At 37.0% G+C, this 25,057-nt stretch overlaps 1 protein-coding gene across 1 annotated transcript in view; it reads right to left on the reverse strand.

The window, feature by feature from the left end:
• Positions 1-25,057, reverse strand: part of LOC129229738 (neuron navigator 3-like) — a 707,938-nt gene that overhangs the window by 394,671 nt on the left and 288,210 nt on the right. Inside the window, exon 6 of the mRNA XM_054864105.1 lies at positions 11,051-11,090. Within this exon, the coding sequence (XP_054720080.1) occupies positions 11,051-11,090 (40 nt within the window). The remainder of the gene's footprint in view (positions 1-11,050; positions 11,091-25,057) is intronic.

Consider the following 25,057-nt stretch of genomic DNA (forward strand, 5'->3'; position numbering starts at 1 on the left):
TTTTTTTCACACAACAAATTTTAATAAAAGTATTGTTACGGAAAGTTGAGATGAAACACGAAATAATTATTTGAATGGAGCAAAGCCTTCGAAAAATAAGGATTTTATGTCGAAATCTGAGTGTCATAATGAATAGTATTTAATTGATATTTCAGATAATTACTATCGGAGGATTATGTTAAATAACCAAACATAAAGGCGAAAAAATTACGAATCCATCGATACCTGGTTTGATGGTCGGGTCACTGTCTTTCGGGAGAAGTAACTTGGACATACATACATAGGTACATACGCTCAGATTTTAATTATATAAGATATATGTGTGAAGAAAATTACGTGACGTTTGTAAGCTTATGAGCTTCTTAAAATCATGTTATTACATTCTGCTGTGTTTAAGCTCTTCTGACCCAAGATTATAACTCCTAAATGATACATTTCTTTAAAAATTCAAATATCAATTGGCTCTTAGGAGATAGAAAAAAAAGTCTTTAAAAAATTACCTTATTGTTTTATACTTTTATTCTATTTGTTTATTTTTATTTTATTAGTCATTTTTTATTCTATTTATTTATGTATGTATCATTTATTTATTTATTTATTTTGAGAAAATTAGTGTCTCCTAGAGGAGCGACTCTAAAATAATAGCGTTCTTATATAGAATCAGATTTGAGTGGAAACTGATTCTCACAAGAAAATACACAATATTTAAGGACTTTTATCAGCATGTGTAATAATCTTCTGTGAAAATAACTAAAAATTGTGAAAATCACCAACGCGTATGATATATATATATATATCATACGTATGATATATATATATATATATATATATATATATATATATATATATATATATATATATATATATATAAAAGTAAAAAATATTGAAAAGACCACACCAAAAGCCCATGGAATAGCTGTTTGCAATTTTCCTTTTTATCATCATTAATGTTATATAATGTTTAATATTTGAAATTCTGTTTGCTTAATTTTATATATATATATATATATATATATATATATATATATATATATATATATTAAAAAAGTAAAAAATATTGAAAAGACCACACCAAAAGCCCATGGAATAGCTGTTTGCAATTTTCCTTTTTATCATCATTAATGATATATAATTTGTTTAATATTTGAAATTCTGTTTGCTTAATTTTATATATATATATATATATATATATATATATATATATATATATATATATATATATATATTTGTCCCCAGGAAATGCTTTTTTAAATTTATTGTAGGAAAGCTGTGACTAAAACTCTATCAATGAGTTTTACAGTACTGTCATTATTGACAAGAATATTAACTGATGCTGTTCGGCATTGGCACATTTTATTTAGCTTTTTGAGTGTCGTTTAGTGTGTATTGCAGGCAGGGGCGGACTGGGTCCTTCGAGAGGGCTCCAACCTTGGGGGGGGGGGGGGGGGCAAAAGGAAAAAAAAAAGTTCAAAAGGAAAAAAAAGATGAAAAAAAAAAAAAACCAAAGGGGGTTGGGGACTAAAAGCTATTCAACACCTTAAAAAAAAAGAAGGTTCAGGCTTTAGGGCGAATGGCGCATAGGCGGGAGGGTCGGTGGGCTAGTCCGTTTCTAATTACAGGCGATATCTTATTTGGACTGAAGAGTTGACGATTAATGAAAAATATTATCCGTAGCATAATTAAATTTATTGATTTAAGCTCTTTCTATTGGTAAAATATTCGAAACAGAAAAGATCGAATCTTATTACACTAATTAAAATCATTAATCATGCATTTTTTTTTACAAATGAAAGCGGTATACAGTCGGATTCCGACTAACGCGAGGGATGCGTTCCAAGACCCCTCGCGCAAGTCGGAATTTCGCATTGTGGAACAACTTATGTTTAGATTTTTTTACAAGTATACGCAATCATTTCAGACATGTGGTAACACCTCTCTAATTGTTTCAAACCATTTCGTAACTATATATTTCCGTATGTTTTATAAAGAACTGACTTTTTACTGTATTTTAGAAAAAGCGTTACTGTTTAATATGATTACTCAGTTATGAAGCACAAAATTAATGATCAATAAGATACATGTACTTAATCAGTAGGGTACTTACAGAAAGAACATTACTGCATTATAATAGCACTGAACAGTAGATATAATGTATATAATTTTAAAAATTATGAAGTTTATGCAGGGTGAGAACACTACTATTTCTGGCTTGACTTCTATTTTCATGATGTTTGTATTTTGCTCAGACACTACTCAGCGAGCTTCATTATTAAAACTAAGTTCTGAACTTATGCGGATTTCCTTTCCTTGAACTTTAATTGTATGTATCGAAGATTAACTCATACCTAATTGTCGTGCTACCTTCGAGGCACTTTATAATTGTTCAAGCATCGAGAATCTTTACCTTTTCTTGCATTGTCAGAAACTTTCTTTTTTTCTTTCCACTTTTGCTAACTTAAGATAAAAGTCCTCGTTTGGGAACCATTCTATTTTATCAACGTTCATAAGAAGGAAAAAAAAAACCGTTAAGAATCGGAGCGGTAATTTGTATAAACTAAAGCAAAGCGTTGTTTAAACTAATACAGTGTGTGAACTTCCGCTGTCAGTGATGCTAAAGGGGTGAAAATCCATTCACGAAACCAATATTTTGTGTCAACGAAACCCATTCTAATGCTCCGCCGCTCCTTTCCAAAAAATTTCATGTTGCAAGCGATTAATTTCCATCAGCAATAAAAAAAAATTCATTACTCATGGAAAACTCGCGCTATAACCATTTCGCGCAAATCGGATCGCGTTGTAGCGGGATCCGATAGATTATTTTCAAAAAAAAAGGAAATAGCTTTTTCTACGAAAGGTCCACGCGTCAAATTGAACCCTGAGTTCTTTCTTTTTTTGCTTTCACCCGAAATAGATATCATCCCTTTCACTGGTTGCGATGACAGCTGCGTGTGTGACGGCTGGACAGATGTCCAGCGGCACAAAGAATACTCGCTGTTCGAAGTTTGGGTTCTCGCATCATTTTTCACTGATGCTGCAAAACAAATCTTTGACGCGATTAAGTCAACCCGATACATTTGAAACGGTTGAAAAAAAAAGGTTCCACTCCGATGGAATAATACCACTGCCCCAAAAAGATTTTTTTTCAAATTTATTTTCTCTTTTTCTTTTCTTCTCATTTTCGTTCATACCCAGGAATGTCCCGATGAGAGGTCACCGTGACCTCCCAAAAATTTCCTTATTCGGCAAGCTTTGTCTGACGATTCGGGAAAATTAACATCGATCGGCACAATTTGTATTTATTATCGGCAAAATTATCATCATTCAGCGAAATTTGGAGTTGGTTCTATTTGGCAAAACTTGGTGTTACATCTAGCTAAATTACCATCATTTGTCGAAATTTGGATTTAAATTAGGTAAAAGTGTTATTATTCATAAACATTTGAGGATCGATTCGGAAGATTGAGAATTTCCGCCGAGGTTTGAGTTCGGGGCATCCCTGTTCATATGAAAACGTTTGTTCGCTTGTATTGTATTAATTTTAATGATAATTGAGTCAAAATGTTTAACTTTGCCAATTTTTAGTATCAAAAACAAGTTTTTCAAGAGCTGAGGAGTCGGAGTCGGGCAAATTTTGGGGTAAAGGTGTCGGAATCGGGAGTCGAAAGCTTCAAAACTCCAAGGGTTGGACTCGTAGTCGGTCTAGTTCCTCCGAGTCCTTAACTCTGCCAAGGCTACGGAGTAAGAGTCAGAGTCATGGATTCGGGTTGATTTTGGGGTAAAAGAGTCTGAGTTGGAGTCAAAGTGTTCCCTAAAAGTTGCAGGAAATTCAGTTTTAAATTTCAGGAGTCGGAGCCAGAGTCGGTCATTTTCTGCCCTGTTTTTCTCTTCACTTGCAATGGGGTAAAATTGAAGAAATAATTATGTATTTATTTGTGTTAATGTTTAACGTTAGTCCTACAGACAGGAATTTTGGAATCAAGTCAGACATGTTAGACCTGCCCCTTAAACGAAACGGGCGTGAGATGTTTTCTTTTCTTGAGTGCAGGGGTGCCCACCTAAGGGGGGGGGGAGGGGTCATGGGACAGACTGTGCAATTTTCAATTTTTAAGGGGGCGCGTGTTTTGAGAGGTATTTTTCTCATTTAGGGGGGTGCTTTTACTTGGGGGGTCTTTGCGATATTTAAGGGGTGCGCACTTGCTCTTAGGGGGATGGTGTAAAATATTTCTATATTTTTCTCCATAGCCCATAAACATCAGAAAACAACTTTTAATTTAAACAGTTTATAACCTACAGAGTTTCCAGTTATTTGTTGGATTTTTAATTTTTCGTTCTTTGCATTGATTTTTCTTCGCTAACAGACTTTTCTAGTCATATGCAGGTAACCTCCGAAGAATTCGGTACTGAAGAACAAGAGTTTCAACGAACAGGGATATATATACCATCGAGAGTTGTGGGGTTTTAACAGGGCCGCAGAGAGCCAAGGTGGGCCCCTGGTCAGTTTGGTCTCCGAGCCCCTCTCCCCCAAAAAACTTAGAAAATTAATGCCCCCAAAGGTCCGGACCCCTAGTTTCCAACTAAGCTGACGTGACCTCTCGTCGAAGCTGGTTTTCCATCTACGCGATTTTCAAGCACATATTTCGAAAAAGAATGGAAATATTTGATAAAAAGTTATTCAAGTAGTATCATTACAGATTACTTTTATTACTGACAAGAAAAATATGCGACGCAACCTTTTTGAAAAATCAGGATTGCTTATTGATTTTACTTGATCGTAGTTGATGTTCCTTTGATTTTATTTTTCTTTGCCTTCATGCAAATTCCTCTGGTCCACGAGCCTCCGCGAGCATGTCTCTCCTCCTGGGAGGTGATATCTATGTCCCCTGTGACCGGCTTTATTTATTCCCGACCCTCTAGGTGTCCCTCAGACAAAAACAGTATCCAGAACACAACATCCAGCGTCCAACCCCTGGCATTTACTTTAGTTTTGACGCGCTTTGAATTCAAATTATGTTTTTCGCAATAGTGATTGCGATAGGAGCCATTTGTAGAAATAAGAAACCCATCAAGTGGGGTCCTGTCGCAATTCATGATTGCGAAAAACATAATTGTGTTCAAGACGTCAAAATTCAAATGAATGCCATGGGCAGGAGACTGGATTTTGTGCGATGGATGCTGGATGGTTTTATGGTTTTTTTTTTAAAAATTATTTTTAATTTTTTTAATTTTCAAATGTGAAACGGAACTGGTTTCAAACAACACGATTTTAAAGTCACGACACCAATTAATGGTGTTCTTTGGGGGTTAAGGGGATCCGGGACACAAAAATCGTCAAATTTTGAATTTTTTTTAAAATCATTTGAAAAACTTCTCTGTTTTTTTTTTTTTTTTTCTGCTTAAAAAGACGTATGAATCTTGTTTCTACTTCAATTAGAACGAAAGATATAATAATTTTTTTGCATGCAATTAACTAATATTCTACTGAACTTGAAAATTTTAAATACTTTTTTCTCCATGATGCAATTTTCCCGATTTTTTGCATTCAAACTGTTAAATAAGTCAAGAACTGATAAAGATAAAGTAATGAAATTTGGAGCATATCTTTTTAAAACAGTTTACTTCAGTTTTTTTTCGGCAAACTTGGAAAAAAAAAAAATTCAAAAAAATATCTTCGAATTTTTCAATTTTTTTTTACAAATATTTTCTATTTTTTATTGAATTAATATTTTTTAAATTTCCGAAAAAAAATTAAAACTTAGATATTTGTGCATAATTTTTTGAAAAAGATTTGAAAATTGACCAAAAGTATTTTGAGTTTTAGCAATTTGAGGCAACCCCATTTTTTTAATTAAATTGAAATTAAAAAAAAAGTTTTAAATATTTTTGTAATTAAAACTCTAAACTGTTTAATAATTGTTTTTCAAAATGTGTCTCGCACCCCTTTAAATGTAACTTTTTAGTTTTGAATTTATTCTTCAGCTGCCAGAAGGAAATTTTCCTTATTCTTTTAAATATTTCTCTAGCAGACATTTTAATTTTAACTGTGTTATACTTATGGAACTAAAAGCTACAGATCGAACCTCATTATTACTTAAATCACCTGGCTTTCTGTTCTGAAAAAAGCGGGTGGGTAGGGTAGAAAGGTCGCTAATTTTTAAGCAATCCTCATGTACCTGACTCGTTAACTCTTCAACTCGATCCCCTTCGTTCCAAATAAATGCTCTATTCGATACAGACGATGAAAAAAGAAAGTAAGAAAAAAACAAAACAAAAAATTAATCCTAGGCAAAGAGAAGAATGAAACCAATCTGATTTCTTGTTTTTTTAGCGTCATTAATTTATACCAACTCTTTCAATTGAATACATCAAGGAAGATCATGGTATCGGAAGAACTAAAAGATCCGATGAATAGGCTGCTAAAGTTAATGAGCGGCATTTCTTGAGTGGTAAGTGGCATCATCACGCAGATCACGTGGTGATTCCTGTCTACGTGAAACGATAGCGTCTGCTTCCGTTTCTGCCGGAGATTTAATCACTGGATTGTTTCTTCCGACCCAACCCTATACCCAAGTTGTCGCAATTTTTTTACAATTATAAAAACTAGCAGTTGAAGCAATCCGATATTAAATTTAATTGTACTTATTTAATTGTTTGATCAAATTTAATTTCGTTACTGAGTTGATGATTAATTTGTGGTGTTGATTAGTTTTTATCGTCTGTCGCTGAAAGGTAAAGCTTCCCTCATATATTCGTTTTAAAGATGCGGAAGAAAGTTTTGCGAAAGATAGTAATTTATATTGTTTATAATCCAAAGCTCAGACATATTCTAGAACTCATAAAAAAAAAAAATTCCACCTCAATATCTTTAAAATTTAAAAAGTTATCACCGATCTAATGAGCCGAATTTCTATAACTGCAGCGTTGCAGAGTGATTCATGATAAGAACGGATTATTTGCAAACGATCCCTAACGATTCGTCGACTAGCCAAGAATTTGTTACAAATCCTGTGAATAGTAATTATTGTAGTAACGTAACCTGTAAATATTTTCCCGTAATGAATATACAACCCCTTTTCATTCGGCTAAAGTATACGTTCCCCTATTTCTTTTTTTTGTTCATTGATAAAATTTGATAACGGTCTACTATCGATGTGTATATAAGCCGTTAGCGCGTGATAAAAAGTTTCAGTTTCTATTGAGAATTTGTGCTGTGAGTGGATTAGCTCTGTTTATTGCGAGGCATTTCGCTGTGTTGTTTTCGTATTTGGAAGTAAATACGTGTGTAAACGTTGAGTTTACGGTGTTGTGTGATAATTGCTTAATCGCTGATGAATAATTTAGCAGTTGTTGACGATATTTCCTGTACATAGTGTAAATAAATTTCCTGTGTTTTTATCAAGAACTGTGTCATCCTTTCAAGAAAGTTGGAAGTCTCACCGAATCCGTTACAATTGGCGCCCAACGTGGGGCTTCTTCTGGACTTTCTTGGAGTAAGTGTGACTTTGGACATTTTTTTCATAAAGACTGTTTGAATTTATAGACTTTGTTTTTATGGTGATTACTCGCGCAATGGATGACCAATTAAAACAACTTCTGGCAGCAATTAATGCTGTGAAAAGTGATTTGACCGAAAGTTTGGCGGCTAATCAAGAACAATTAAAAAATAATATGGCGGCTAATCAAGAACAATTAAAAAATGATATGGCGGCTAATCAAGAACAATTAAAAAATGATATGGCGGCTAATCAAGAACAATTAAAAAGTGATCTGACTGCAAGTATGTTGGCAAATCAAGACCAGTTAAAAAGCGATTTAACGGTGCTGAAAAAGGACTTAACGTCTAACCAAGAAGAAATTAAAAACGACCTTATTTCGGTAAAGACTGTGATGGAAAATAAATTTAATGACATAGAGCATCGAGTTGATGCTATTGAAGAAAAATTTGATACCGTTGAAAGCCGGTTCAATGCTGTAGAAAATAAATTTGAAGATGAAGATAGAAGATTTCATCTACTTAAAGAAGAGATCTTTAAGGACGTGGAAAGGAGATTGGCGACCGCGGAAAGCAGCTCTGTACAGTTTGGCGCTCCCACATCGGTTGCTCGACCGTCCATTAAACTTGCCACCTTTGATGGGAAAACTTCGTGGCAGGTTTACAAAACTCAGTTCATGATAGTGGCGGAAGCGAACGGATGGGACTCTGCTACCAAGGCCTGTCATCTTGCAGCATCCCTGAGAGGTGACGCAGCCGACATTCTCCAGACCCTTCCGAACAGCCAGCGCCTGGATTTCGCCGCCCTCACATCTGCGTTGGAGCTTCGCTTCGGTGAGAAGTGCCAGAAAGATTTCAGCCGACTCCAGTTGCAGTCCCGTTTCCAGAAAACCGGGGAAACCCTGCAAGAGCTAGCGGCGGACGTCGAGAGACTGTCTCATCTTGCTTTTTGCGACTGTCCTGCGGATGTTCGAGACAACCTGGCACTCAACTACTACATCGTGTTCGAGATCCGGAAATCCAGAAAGCGCTACGGATGGCGGATGTCAAAGACCTGAATTCTGCTGTTGTGTTTGCGATGAAGTTGGAGGCCGCCCAGCAAGCAACCCGCAAGGATCGCCATTCAATCCGCGGCGTGAAAACTGATGAGCTTGATCCGGTTTCGTCACGTTTTGATGAACTTGAAAAGCAAATGAAAGAAATTGCAGGAACCCTCAAAAGGATTTCGGCTCCCAAGGACCAAAATCGACATCCACTTAAGTGCTGGAAATGCGGCGGCGAGGGTCACTTACGAAGAAACTGTGAAGCTCGCCAAGAAACCAGAGGGAGGAGCACCTCTCCCTCTCAGGTCCAGGAAAACTAAGCCATGGCAATCTCGCGGGGCGGAGGTCGCCAAATTGGAATGAGCCCCATCTTAAAGTTTTCCAGATTTCATCGACGAGTGGCGGCAGTAATGGACTGTTTGTTTACGCATATGTAAACGGGTTTCCCTGCGAACTGATTATTGACACTGGAGCCAATGTTACAATTATTAGAACAGATGTGGCTCGTCAATTTGGACTCAACATTCTATGGACGCCGCCCTGCGTTACCCTCCAAACTGTGACAGGTGACAAGATCGAGATTGAAGGTAAAGTGAACTTAGAAATTGTGTTTGGAAATGCCACTTACCATCATACGGCATTCGTTGCTGCTATCACAGACCCCTTCATTCTCGGATTGGACTTTTTAAAGAAGTATGACTTCACCCTCGACTTCAAGACTAATGAGCTGCACTCGATGAGAGAAGACATAGCCATTTTCCCCGCAGAAAGTGATGTAAAATCCGCTCATCAAATAATAGCCCAAACAGATTTATCGATTCCCTCAAGGTCAGAATCATTAATACCTGGCTCCATTGAAGAAAGCAATAGTTTTTGATTTGGACTCATTGAATACCCCAACTTAAGCAATAGCTCAAAAGGAGTGCTGGTAGCATCTACGCTTGTGGACCTTTCTAAGGGTGTAATTCCTGTGAGACTCGCCAACGTGAGTGAAAGGCCAAGGAATATCCGGAAAGGTGAAATGTTAGCAACTTGTATTCCAGTAAACTGCATCATTAGAATAATCAATTCCCCCGAGACTGTGTTTTCTGAGTCCTTGACATCGAAGTTAATTGGGAGTGCTCCATTATCGAAAGATCAAAGAACTGCTGCGGAACAATTGGTGGACGACTTCAAGCATCTGTTTTCATCTACATCGGAGGATGTTGGCCGTACGAATTTAACGCAGCATAGGATCTACACTGGAGAACACCCCCCTATTAAACAGCATCCAAGACGACTACTGTTCGCCAAGAAGGAAGAGGTTGAGACCCTCCTGAAAGAGATGCAGGAGAATGATGTCATCGAACCCTCGTCCAGTCCTTGGGCCTCTCCCATCGTCTTGGTTCGAAAGAAAGATGGCTCCACCAGATTTTGCGTCGATTACCGGCGGCTGAATGAAATCACCAAGAAAGACAGTTACCCTCTTCCACGGATAGACGACACCTTGGACACTCTTTCCGGACACAAGTGGTTTTCGACCCTGGACTTGAAGAGCGGCTACTGGCAGGTTGAGATACACCCTGATGACCGAGAGAAGACAGCGTTTGCAACTGGACAAGGCTTATGGCAGTTTAAAGTGATGCCCTTCGGCCTCTGCAATTCACCAGCTACGTTCGAGCGTCTTATGGAGACAGTGTTAAGAGGACTTTCCTACGAATCCTGTCTGGTCTACTTAGACGATATCATCATCGTGGGACGCAGTTTCGAAGAACATCTGGCAAATCTTAGGAAGGTGCTGCAAAAGCTTAAGGAAGCCAATCTGAAGTTAAGCCCGTCCAAATGTAATTTGTTCCGCCGGGAAGTGAACTACCTTGGTCACATCATCTCTTCTGAAGGTGTACAAACCGATCCAGAAAAGGTATCTGCGGTCAAGAGTTGGAGTCGTCCCGAAAACATCCATCAGCTGCGAAGTTTCCTGGGGCTCTGCACGTACTACAGGAAGTTTGTAAAGGGTTTCTCCAACATTGCACGACCTTTGCATAAGCTGACGGAGAGCAAGCAAAAGTTTGAATGGTCCAAAGAATGCGAAGATGCATTTCTACGACTGAAGGAGGCTTTAACATCAACGCCTATCCTCGCCTATCCTCAGCCTGAAAAATCCTTCATCCTGGACACTGATGCGAGCAACGAGGGCATCGGAGCTGTTTTATCCCAAGAAATTAACGGAAATGAACATGTCATCGCTTACTGGAGCAAATGCTTATCAAAGTCGGAGCGAAATTACTGCGTCACCAGAAAGGAGTTACTGGCCATAGTGAAAGCTGTAGAACACTTCCATCATTACCTCTACGGCCGAAAATTTCTGCTTCGGACAGATCATGCCTCATTAACTTGGCTTTTGAACTTCAAAAATCCGGAAGGCCAGATAGCCAGATGGATACAGCGACTCCAGGAATATGACATGGAGATCAAGCATCGAAAAGGGTTATCTCACGGTAATGCTGACGCTTTATCAAGGAGACCCTGTCCTGAGAACTGCCACTATTGTTCCCGAATCGAGAAACAGTATGGGACGACTAGCCCTACTGCCTATCAGGTGACAGTGACTTCAACATCATCAGAACCTGATCCATGGAGTGACGACCAAGTTCGAAAAGATCAACTTGAAGACCCCGACATAAAACCAATTTTGGAGTTCATGGAAAGTGACAGTCGGCGACCTAGCTGGCAGGACGTTTCCATCTTCAGTCCTGCAACAAAAAGATACTGGGCTTTATGGAACTCGCTCCATTTACGGAACGGCGTGCTACACCGAAAATGGGAATCTGACGACGGCAAAACATCTAGGTGGCAGTTACTACTTCCCCGATCAAGGATTTCATGATGTTCTGAAAGAAATACATAGTAGTGCGACTGGAGGACATTTTGGTGTCTTGAAAACCCTCAATAAAGTTCGGGAGCGCTTCTTCTGGAGCAAGGCGAAGGATGACGTGGAGAAGTGGTGCCATTCTTGTGACGCCTGTGCTGCTCGTAAAGGACCGAAGAAGAGAAGCAGAGGGAAGCTACATCTGGACAACGTTGGAGCTCCTTTCGAACGAATTGGGATCGACATCCTGGGTCCTCTACCAAGAACTGCTGATGGGAACAAATACATTCTTGTTTCCATCGACTACTTCACCAAATGGCCGGAAGCATATCCCATTCCAGATCAAGAGGCTACTACCGTAGCAGAGACTCTAGTCCAACATTGGATCTCGAGATACGGAACACCTTTGCAGATTCATTCCGATCAAGGGAGGAATTTCATCTCTGCTGTGTTTAAGGGCCTATGTCAAATTCTCGGAATTGAGAAAACTAGGACAACACCACTACACCCACAATCGGACGGCATGGTGGAGAGATTTAACCGCACAATCCTGAATAATCTCTCACTTATGGTCTCCAGAAATCAACAGGATTGGGACAAGAAGCTACCGTTGTTCCTGCTGGCCTACCGCAGTGCTGTCCACGAGACTACCGGATATGCCCCATCTCAGATGCTCTTCGGACGAGAGCTTCGGCTACCTTGTGATCTCGTCTTCGGTCGTCCTCCGGATGCGCCTTCATCGCCTGAGGAGTACATCCAGGATCTCCAGTCCCGGTTGGAAGACGTTCATAACTTCGCACGAGAGCGAATCAACATCGCGGCGGAGAAGATGAAGACCCGATATGACACAAAGTCTACTGGACATGAATTCAACGAAGGCGACAAGGTTTGGTTATGGAATCCCATCCGACGGAAAGGTCTGTCACCCAAATTGCAGTCGCATTGGGATGGACCCTACAAAGTCCTTAACCGACTAAATGACGTCGTAGTGAGGATCCAAAAATCACCTAATGCAAAACCTAGGGTTGTACATTATGATCGGTTAGCCCCGTACTATGGCCATAGTTCATGAGTATTACGTAAACAACCATGGTTGATAACATAAAAGTTGTACATATTTTTTTTTTTTTTTTTGCTTTTAATGTTTAGTAATATTTCTTGTTATTATTGTGTTTCCTATGCATTATTGGTTATTATTTAATGTGTGTATTTGTGAACTTGTGATAGAAGTTTGGCACCCTTTCTGGGGATTGTACTGCCCGGGACGTGCAGTCCTTAGGAAGGGGGCAATGTTACAAATCCTGTAAATAGTAATTATTGTAGGAACGTAACTTGTAAATAGTTTCCCGTAATGAATATACAACCCCTTTTCATTCGGCTAAAGTATACGAGCACCCTATTTCTTTTTTTGTTCATTGATAAAATTTGATAACGGTCTACTATTTTCTAGAAGCGTTTGGAATATTTGAGAGATTTCTTTCGATGTGTATATAAGCCGTTAGCGCGTGATAAAAAGTTTCAGTTTCGATTGAGAATTTGTGCTGTGAGTGGATTAGCTTTGTTTATTGCGAGGCATTTCGCTGTGTTGTTTTCGTATTTGGAAGTAAATACGTGTGTAAACGTTGAGTTTACGGTGTTGTGTGATAATTGCTAATTGCTGATGAATAATTTAGCAGTTGTTGACGATATTTCCTGTACATAGTGTAAATAAATTTCCTGTGTTTTTATCAAGAACTGTGTCATCCTTTCAAGAAAGTTGGAAGTCTCACCGAATCCGTTACAAATTATTAAATTCGGCTCATTACATCGCTGATAACTTTTTAGATTTTAAAGATATCGATGTGGAATTTTTTTACATGATGTAGCATATATCTGGACTTTCGATTATGATGGTTATAAATTGCTATCTTTCGCGCATGCGCAGTGAAAAATTAATTGCTTTAAGCATTCATATTTCAATAATTTTTCAATATTTCAACTTCAACGTTTGACGAAAAACTCTGCGTGATACGAGCCGAAGATTTTCAGAAAAAAATTGCATTTTTGAAAGAAATGTTTATATCTGCGTGAGTATAAGAGACTTCCACGAAAATATAAAAGCAAATTCTACATAGCTTGTTAACTTATTTCTGAAATTTATAGCTTGTTCCCAGCTAGTTACAATGAAAAATAATCACCCCCCCCCTTTTTTTGTTTCCTTAATTTGTTGCTGGTCCCCTAAATGAATAGCTGACTTAATAGTTATTGGAAAAAGGACAGCTACAGTATACTTTTCATGTGAAAAAATTACAGAGCAAGTGGTCTTTTATTTCTCGAGAAATCTATAAAAATGTGAATTTTTGAAAGTGTCCCAATACTTTTGATCATTTAGTGTAGCTTATACGAGAAATTTGAATGCGTATGTACGTATTTATGACTTTTCAAGACTTATACTTTTCTCCAACAACTCATTACCTTTTAGCGTGTAGCCTTTTGCCAAACAGCACGAAGAAATTTGTTTAGTGTGGTTAATTTTGATAACCAATGAAGAACGAACCCGGGTTGTCTGGAGCTGAGACAGGGGCCCCTAAACCACATGGGACTAAAAGTTATACACTTTTAGCCCTATGCTACACTTGCTGCATACTTTGCGAAGCGTGTAGCCTTGTGATTGCCAAACAGCATGAAGATATTTGTTTAGTGTGGTTAATTTTGATGACCAATGAAGAACGAACCCAGGTTGACTGGGACTAAGACAGCGGTCCACTAAACCACATGGATTAATAGTTCTACCCTTTTAGTCCCATGCTACACTTGCTGCATACTTTGCGAAGCGTGTAGCCTTTTGATTGCCAAACAGCATGAAGATATTTGTTTAGTGTGGTTAATTTTGATGACCAGTGAAGAACGAACCCGGGTTGTCTGGTTTTAAGACAGTAGCCACTAAACCACTGGGGACTAAAGGTTATACACTGCAAAATCGTTTTAATATACACCTTAAAAATGTAGGCAACCTTACTTTAGAGTTTTATTTACTGCTTTTACTCTTCATTTATGACAACAATTTTTGGAAATTCGATGAGGGTAAATTACTTATCTTTGGGCACCTTTTAACCTCTTGCAACCCTGATTAGTTCACACGCAACAGGTAGGCAACCTTACTATAACGTTTCCTTTGCAGTTTTTACTCTTCACTTATGACAACAATTTTTGAGAACTCGATGAGGGTAAATTACTTATTTTTGAGCACTTCTAGCCTCTGGCACTCCCGATTAGTTCACACGCAACAGGTAGGCAACCTTACTTTAACGTTTTCTTTGCAGTTTTTACTCTTTATTTATGGCAACAATTTTTGTCGATGAGGGTAAATTACTCATTTTTGAGCACTTTTTAGCCTCTGGCACTCCCGATTAGTTCACACGCAACAGGTAGGCAACCTTACTTTAACGTTTTCTTTGCAGTTTTTACTCTTTATTTATGACAACAATTTTTGAAAACTCGATGAGGGTAAATTACTCATTTTTTGTTCACTTCCATCCTTTGGCAACCCTGCTTAAGGACCGAAAAAGGTAGGCAACCTTACTTTATCGTTTTATTTACAGCTTTTACTCTTCATTTATGAGAACAATTTCCGGAAACTCGATGAGGGGTAAATTATGTCAATCATTAAAAACCTTTTATCCCCTGACAACCCTGATTAGCGACCCGAAAAAAAAAGGTAGACAACCTTAGTTTATCGTTTTATTTCTGTCTTTTACTCTTCATTTATGATAACGCTTTTCGGAAAGTCGTGAGAGTAAATTGCTCTTTTTTTAGGCACTTTTCAACCCCTGGCAACCCTGATTAGTTCACTGAAAAAGAGGTACAAATTCTTACTTCCACGTTTAATTTACAACTTTTACTCCTCATCTATGGTAACAATTTTAAGAAAATCGATGAAGGTAGGTCAAGCCTTGGGGGTATTCAGACTATAGAAGTGAATATAGGAGTCGATGGGCTTCGTGAGACATTGGCGAATTCGCATTATTTAATCGCGCCAATTTATCGGTAATGGGGTCGTTTCCAAAACTTTAAAAGTTTTTTTTTCTGAAAGAGCATAGGATCTGGCCATTTTTTAAATAATTTGTTTAAGTTTTTTATTTTTTTTTAATTTACTTAAATCGATGCGCTTTCATTGTTTATGCTTCTGCGGATGACATCACAAATGATGAAATGCCATTCAGTGTTGCCATCAAAGAACAAAATATTTAATTCGCATCTTTACTCACATGTATAGGCAACGATATGGTAGATAACAAACGTAAAGCGCAATTTTAATTCGCTTCACGTGGTCTCAATGTCCTTCAAGTGAAACGATACCTCTGGGGGTGCTAATTTCAGGTAGCTATTAGCTCCTGGATTAGTTCAAAATTCTCATTAACTGTTGGATCCGGTGGTGGTGCTGCCATCTATCGGTATAAAAAATAATGGAGGCAAGGCACTTAGTATGCAGATCCCTCGACATAATACAGTTGTAGTCAGTTATGACTCGGAATCGAGCTAATTCGCTTCTTGATTATCATAACGTGGAAACGCTGTAGAAAGATGCTCTAAAATACATCATTTGTGACGTCATTAAGACCACGCCTTGTTTGAAAAATCGAACATTTTAAAAATTTAATTAAAAAATAATTGTTGAGAAAATGAAAGTATTTTCTGGGTCCATGTTATTTTTATTTATTTATTTTTTTTTTTTTGCTTACTTTATCAATTTCAGTGACAAAAAATACTATTTTTGACTGAAGGAAACAACCCCATTCGCAGAGTGCAGCATTTGTTGGTTTTTCGATCGTACTAAATGTAGACTATATTGAATTTTCCGGCATTTTTATAGGAAGGGTATAAATAGATCTGTCGAGATAATCTTCAGTTAGTTATTATTCAGTTGTTTAACTCTATTGCGAACCTACAATTTGACCACGGATTGTATGTAATTCGGCAATCTGCCAAGTAAAGACGATTCCATTTGAATGAATCCAGCAGGGGAGAGGGGAAAATAGCGATGGGATTTTTATGCACGCGTTTTATAATGTCACTAGTACCTTAATCATTTATTGCATTCTCAAAAATAAAATAAGTGGAAACAAAAACAGTTACCATGGAAACAACAAAAAGAAAAGAAAATATTTTCATTTCGTTCAAGAACGTAAAAGCAAAATGGTAAGCTCAAAACTTTGTTGTGAATAAATAAATCAATGAATTTTTGCCACAAGAATATAGATCGAATATACTTGAGATTAAAAAAATGTTGCTGAGAGCCAATTTTCATTTTTACAAAACAAAGGCTAAATAATAGAGAGGTAATAGTGCGCATCTAAAACAAACCAACACCCCTATAAACTAATAGATACGCCCATTTTCCACCTATAAACCGGATATTAGCCTTTCCATGTAATCGATGGTCAAACAGTATGTGGTGTGTTTTTGTCTTTGTTTTTAATAGCATTTGGAAGTAAATGCGTGCTTACCATTGTGACTATAATGCTTCTAGGAGATTTGTTCAATTGCTTGATCATATAGCAATAGCCAAAATAAATCTGTAAATTAATTTGCTTTGATTTTTTAAAATGACTGAGTCATATATTTTCCAAGAACACCTGAAGTAAAAATAGACTCGAAACAATATTAAGCGTGAGTTTTATTGACTAATATTAATAAAATTAAATAAACTGCATTGTGCAACACATAGAAGTGTTCGTTTTTTTTAGCAAATAGAATACCTCATTACTTTTGTCACATTCTACAGAAGGAAATGATCACGTGCTTATCTTCTGTTCAAGTGCAGACGATTTTCATCGGAAAAACGTTATAAAAACATATTGAGAATTCATTGCCTCCAATTAATTTTATAATAAAGCAGTACTTATGTTTGTTATTCCATCGTAAGATAACAGCTTCTTTTATACGTCTATCTTCATAGAGTGGCAAGGAACTTTTTTTCCCAAATCCATTGTTCGCCGCGGACTTTTACAGTAAAATCGAAGCGCGTCGCAACTGCCCATATAAAAAGGGTGGCTAATTTACGAGCCCATAAAAATGGCCGCCTTTTAGCCGGGCGTATTCGCTTTACTCTCCTGTTGGCGTCTAACAAAAACCTCTTCCTATAAATTGAGAGAACACTTAAAAATATTATCAGCGCTCGGGTTTTTTTGACTGAATTTTAGAGCCACGTTTTTCTTTCTTTCTTTCTTTCTTTTTTTTTTTGTTTTCTGTCGAATTTCGTTTTACGCCTGTCTGGCGTAGAAAGATTGAGTAAAGTTCTTGTCAGATTTATGTTGTGCGGGTGGGATGTTCTTGTGTAAACATTTCCAGTTGTAATACAGATGTAAATTTAACAAAGAAGACGAAATTAAGTCAATAGCTTGATTATCAGCTTGAAATTATCATATAAATAGCCAATTCTCTGATCGAGTAACGTTCCTGACGTCACCAACAATGAAACTCGCTCCATGTCATGATAGTTTGATAATATTTTTTGGAAATGTTTGACATGAAGGGAAATGCTTAATTTCGACAAGGCTGAACTGGATCCGGTAACTGATCTGTTTTACTGTTAAGACTGTGTCGTTTCAGTGGAATGAAGGAACGAAAAAGCGGTCAGCAATGAACGCTATCTACTGGAGTTTAGGTTTAATCCACTGGAGTTAGGGTTACAATTTCAACTATCAAAATATCACCAAACAGGCAATGGCTTCGTTCAAATGTAGAAGCAATTTTCACCCGTCATAACTTGACCGACGATTTTCTAGTTATAAATAGTTTCAGAAGTCAATTATTTAAATACTTAACACCGGTGGTGCCTCACATAGTGATGACATCATATAGGCTTGGCGAGAAATTGAAGAGGTACCGCTCAGTTGGCATGAGTTTTAACGCCAAGTTTGGCAAGAAATCGCCAGGTTCAGCGACTTTTCGAACTTACGTAATAACCATGAAGCTTCTGAGAGCTAGCAACACATTTTTACAAAAGCGAACTTCTGGCTTGTGAATGTCAGTGTAAATTTGTAGCCCCCCCCCCCCTCCCACCACTTAAAGCCTTGAACACTACAGGGAGTCCGTCCAAAAAGTCTTTGACAATTTAAAAAAAAACTAAGAAAAGCAACAAATTGTTCTATTAGTATGTGGTTTTCACAAGAATACTTCACAGGTTCACGATTTTTTTATGACATCATATGAAAGGGAAAAGAAAGAAAAAAAACTTGTGTTTAAAGCTGACGCTCTATTGTCCCAGTAACATACACAAATGTAATGTGAGGTAAAATCATTTTATGAAAGGGAAGCCGCCTGCCCTGTCCAGTGGTCAGAGAAGTCTGACTGCGATAGGGAGGTCCCGGGTTCGAATCCCGGCCCGGCGTGGATGTACTTTCTCTCTCTCTGTCAGGGTTGGCAAGTTTCTGCCGAGGCGGTTAAAACCACTGGTCGAAACCGGTTAAAACCGGCATGGCAAAAATCTTTTTCTGCCACTTTGCGGCAGAAACTGGCAAACATTCACAAAATGAAAAATAAATTCTTGATATACAATAGAAAATGCATGGAAAAAATAATTATTTGTTAACCAATGCATTGTAATTTTATTACAAAATTATCACAATTCAAAATCAAATGTTACATTGTTTGGACCCTGCAATTGCCTCTTAGAAAAGGTGGTTTCAAAAATCTAAACAGGTTCTCAATTTACTACGCACAAATGAGAAATTTTAGAATATTCGTAAAACAGAAGAGCTAGCAGACAATGCATCAAGGAGCAAGCAATGTTCGTGAAACTTTCATCTATTGTATAACTGGTCCACTATGTAGTAACTGGGGTTGTGGTAAAAATTTGACTGGAAAAATAAGTTTTGAGAAATGGGGCCGATTTGTTTTGCAAAGCTGTGACATTAGGTACAAAATTTAGGCAATTAAAATTCTGGCACTTTCTTCTTGAAGCACATGACATGATAATTTCAATCACAAACAATTTAGAGGAAGCATATAAGTGAGCAAATTACAATCAGGTAATATGCCTGTTTAATTCTGTTTGCCACTCCTCTTTCCTAAGCACCCCTGTATAATTTTTTATCCTTTGTTAAATTAATCCAAATACTACGAGCCTCTGCAATTGGAAAGTTCCCTTTCTGAACTAAATCAAGGGCACTAGCATGGGATTTTATTTTTTTTAATGATGAAATGATGCTTAATATTTTAATTTACTTAAACAAATATCATTTACTAATTAATTGAGTTATTAAAGACATTTTTAAGTTTTTGCCAGTTTCTGCCGGTTTTTACCGGTTATAACCAGTTTCTGCCGGAAGAAAGCCAACCCTGCTCTCTGTTCTTATCCTTTCTTTGTGTGAATGTGTTGTTATGCTGTGAGTGGTTGCCTAGCCTATAAACGGGCAGATCTGATAAACGGGTCCTTATGGTATGATGTGAGTACTATAGAAGTCGGACTTCACACCCAATGACGGTACAGTTGGAAAGGTGAAGCAGCGCACCCCAAATTGCCAGCCTAGCTGACACACGACAACAACAACAGTAAACAGAAAGACCACTACCTTAAATTTTTGGGTTTTTTAGGAGTATTTAAAATGTGTCAAGGGCTTTTCTGACACACTGTGTATTCCCTTTTTTTTTGAGCAATCACGATTGATTATTGCTTTCATTTGACTGTTTTGATGTCCTTTGATTTTATTTTCCCCCGGCCACCCTCTGCAGCATCACCGTCGGCCGGCCGCCTCACGATGCTGCTCCTATAGCGAAAAAAGTCTCCAGGTTGCATCCATATCCTACACACACACACGCATACATACACAACTACACACATACACACACAAACACATACACGCACGTACACCTACACACACATACATAGACACCTACACACACAAACACACATACACACACACAAACACTCATGCCTGCACACAGACACAAACACACATGCCTACACACACATACACATACCCCCACACAAACACACACGCCTACATACACACACACACACTCGTGATTGCGAAAAACATAATTTGAATTCAAGATGACAAAATTCAAATTATTGTTTTTTTTTTTTTTCAAAAAACCTTTTATATTTCAAATTTAAATTAATATTTTTATACTACGCCTGTGTACCATATGTGGTAACTAAAATGGATTTTTCCTTCCGCTACAGAGAAAGTACAAAAGTATTATACAGCGCAATGCCATTAGCGTTGGTAAAAAAAAAAATCTCTAAAGGCTGTACCCTCTTATCCAGTGATGTTCTCATCCATTTTTCTGAGGGTATACTCCCAGTAATCCATTACACACAATTTGTGTATGTCATCACATACATAGTATGTCATGTTATAAAAATTTATGAAACTTGAGGGTATACGCTATATGTCAAATATATGGAGTATACCCTATAGGAATACTACTGCTCTTATCTACTAATATTGTTTAGTATGTTAGTGTTTATGCAGACTGCTCTTATACACTAACGGCCAAAAATATTGTAAAGTTTGAGAAATCCATCATTATTTATCATTATTTCAAGATAAGCCACCAAAAATAGTATTTTTGAAACTAAGCTGATTTTTTTAAAGTGATAAAAAATTTTGAAAAAAAAAAAAATAGAACCGACTTCAAAATTGCTCTAAAAAGTGAAAAATAATTTTATTCTTTAAACACCATCGATAATACTTTGAAACATAATTTTTGAAGTTGGCGCAAAAACGATCGATAAAATCATTCACAGCCATAACTCAACTACAAGTATAAATTTAACCAGGTCCAGTTTCTTCACTACCAAATGCATTACGCATTGATGACAGCATATTTGAGTAACGATTAAATGTTTCGTTCCTAACTTTGGATGATTTTTTGATAAAAATATGAACGAAGCGTGGTTACAATGGATTTTACTTTTTGTTTTTGCGCCAACTTCAAAAATTATGTTTAAAAGTATTATCGATGGTGTTTAAAGAATAAAATTATTTTTCACTTTTTAGAGCAATTTTGAAGTCGGTTCTATTTTTTTTTTCAAAATTTTTTTATTTCATTCTTTTTAGTGTAAATGTAGATATTTCAGTAAAAGTAAGAAGTTACCTAGTAAGAAGTGCGGCCCTATATCACTGTATTGCTTTAGAAAAACCGTTATTCAAAATTATCATTACAATTACTATTAATGTTACTCTTACATGGCACCAAACTTTTATAACAATGAGTTTCATATTGTCGCGTAGATGAAGATAGCGAAGACAATGTGAAAGCCAAATGACGCGAATACTCAAGCGTTAGTCTCAACTCGAGATCTTTATTCAGAACCACGAATGAACGTTACATCTCCTTATACAACTTGAGAAAGTGCTGGAACTTTCCAGACTTGGAAAGATACAGAAATTAATAGAACATTCGAGAAAATACGGGAAACAGTAGAAACGAAATTTTAGTAAAATTCACTTTGTCCTAGTCGGGATTTGAACCCGGGTCGCTCGTGTGGGAGGCGAGAATTCTACCACTGAGCCACCGTTATCCACGAATGAAAAGTGCGAACTTCGCTACAATTTAATAGGGAAATTGCATAAAATTTACTGTTTTTTGCCCATAACTTTTGTTCTAAAGAACAAATATGGTCAAACAAAGTAATGGGACCTAAGTTGAGCCATCCCCTATCCATCAAAAAAAGAATCATCAAAATCGGTTCACTAGGTGAGACGCTATGAGTGGACAAACAAAAAAAAACATACATACGGTATGAACTGATAACCGCCTCCTTTTTGAAGTCGGTTAAAAATGTAGAAAAGATGTTTTAACGAAACATTAAGTGAAGTTTGGCACGTGATGCAAAACCTCGAAGATTCCATGTCTAAAAGAGGCTTCTGAAATCAATTTTTCTGCTCAGAGTAACTTGAAATTGCACCTTCATTTCACTCAGTTTAAAGAGATCCTAATGGATTCCAGTTTCTGATAATTTGAACATATTCAAAATACTATATTTTTTGTGACATTAAATAATTACTTGCGTTCAATAACTTAATCATACCTTGCCTTTAAACTAATTTAACATTTTGACACAAAAAAGTATCAGCTATGAAAAAATTGTGGATCTCATATTTGAAGAAGTGTTAGACTTGTCAAACTTGCATTATTTTTGTCCAGTACTGTGATTTACGAAGAATGTCAATAAAATATGCGGGTAAAGGAAAATAATTACTCCCCCCCCCCTTCTTTTTACTGATAATGAACATGTAACTGGCATGATGATGACGTTTCTGGCATTGTTCAATGTTTAAATGCTGTTTACGCAGAGTTTAAAACCTGATTTGCGAGTGGTTTGTTTAGGAAAAACAAATGGATTATCAATTCATACGATGACATTGAAGAATCGGTTGTCATGTCAGAAAACTAGTCGAAAGAAAGGGACCCCAGCAATTATGATTTGAGAGACAGATATCTCTTGCCTATTCACTATTATGGGTTTTCGTAAGAGATTTTAAAAAACTTTTCGACCTTCATGTCTCGTGGAAAGATGTTCTGGCACGGTTGCTAATCTTTTGTTAAAGAAAGAAAAGAAACTGAAAATCAATAAATGTATCGCATCAGATTCATTAAAAACCTTGATCTTTTGTTACCATTTTAGTCATGTTGAAGAATGCCCCCCCCCCCCTCTAAACGAAACCACGATTTTAGATACAAAAAATTTCTGAACATGCTTCGGTGTCAATAAAAGCGCCAAATCGATCGGGAATAAGGCACTTAAAGTACGAACGTTTCTAATTAATTTCATAAGCAATGAAAAGAAGTTAGTAACATTTCAAATACTTACTTTTAAAAACAAATAATGAATTAAGATTACTGAAGTTGTTTACATTTCATTCATAAAGTATTAGAGCCCAACGTAGATGAATTATATTGACAGCGGTGTAGGGGGGGGGGGGGTCATGACTCACGTAGCCCTCCTCTTGTACCCACTCGCCCACGCTGCGTGAGAAGAGAATGTTATCAGATTTCCATTTGTGTCACTTGGTAAACAAAGTAAACAACTTTACTTTCTTTTCTACTCTGTTCTTTTAAGATTTTATACTGAATAGTAAATCTTATCAAAAGAACTACCTTTGTTCGAGTTGTTCAATCACAGTTTATTGACAACTAGCGGTACCCGCACGGCTTTGCCCGTAGTAGAAAATTAAAAGGTCAATTGTTTCGCCTGTATATTTACAAATAATGGATGATAATTTCTCGTCAATTCGGCTATTTTCATTTGCTCGCCCATGTTATGGTAGTTTGCTCGTCTACGTTATGGTAATTTACTCGTCTACGTTATAGTAATTTGCTCGGTAAAATGTTCTTAAAATTGGAATAGAAAAGGAACTAAATAAAATGTTCGAAAAATCACTTCGAGGTGGATAACGCCCGGTGCTACAAACTAATTTTGTGCCAAATTTCATGAAAATCGGCCGAATGGTCTAGGTGCTATGCTCGTTACAGACATCTAGACATCCAGACAGAGATCCAGACTTTCAGTTTTATTGTTAGTAAAGAATACAGTACAACCTCGTTTATCTGGATTATCTGGGACCAAAGACAATCGGATGTTCAAAAATCCGGATAATCATGGTAGTATGGGTAATAAGCAAGCAAATCCTTAAATAAGCGGACTTACGGTTTCTTTGCGACAAAATACCACATTTTGCAGCGCAGAATTACATAAAATCGTTTACAAGACATTAAAAAACTTCAAAACACAGTTTCAAATTTTCTAAAGAATTGGTCTACTGCCTTCTGGTTCAAACTAATGCATCGTTTGAATAAAACAAGATTAATCCAATGTTTTATCGTTGTTGTTCAGCTGCAGTGGTGTTTGTCAACAATAATTTACTAAACAATAAGTGCAGAAGCTATGTGTTAATTTCAAAAAAAAAAGTTAATGTTTGACGAAATATAACCACCAGAGCCCGACTATGATTTTTGAAGACACTGGGAACGAAATTTAGTTGTTGAACGAAGCAATGCCTGTTTGCGAAATGGGAAGATTGGGCACCGGGAACATTGGGCGCCCAGGTTTTGGGCGCTGTTCAATATTTTCTTTGCAGTAAAACTGTGCGTCCAATCGACGACGCTCAATTTTCCCAGCGCCCAATCGACGACTCTCAATCTTTATAGACCGGCCTTTTTGGTGATAATTTAATAGATGCATTTTTGAACGATTAACCCTAAACTCCAGTGGACAGCATTAATTTTCAAACACTTATTTGATTCTTCACCCTTTGAATGCGCAAAGCATTGATCTTTGAATATTATTTCAAGACTAGAAAGTCGCCCTCAAGGTATGATGTGTGAAAATTGCTTCTACTCTTCTACATTTGAAGGAAGCAATTGCCTGTTTGGCGATAGTTTGATAGTTGAAATTGTGACCCTAACTCCAGTGTATTAACTCTAAACTTCAGTAGGTAGCGTTCATTGGTTGATCATTTTTTCGTTTCATCATTCCCCTGAAATGACACACTCTTACCAGTAAAACAGTTAAATTACCGGATCGAGTTCAACCTTGTCACAATGAAGCCTTTCCCTGCATGTTAAACACTTCCAAAAAATATGGATGTCTCAATTCGCAACTCCAGAGCTCAAATACGCTACCTTGCGGTGATTAACAATACTTCCGAAAAAGGTAAAACAATCTATTCCACGTGTTTTCTC

This window comes from Uloborus diversus, chromosome 9 (genome assembly GCF_026930045.1).
Source record: "Uloborus diversus isolate 005 chromosome 9, Udiv.v.3.1, whole genome shotgun sequence".
Taxonomy (NCBI): Eukaryota; Metazoa; Arthropoda; class Arachnida; order Araneae; family Uloboridae; genus Uloborus; species Uloborus diversus.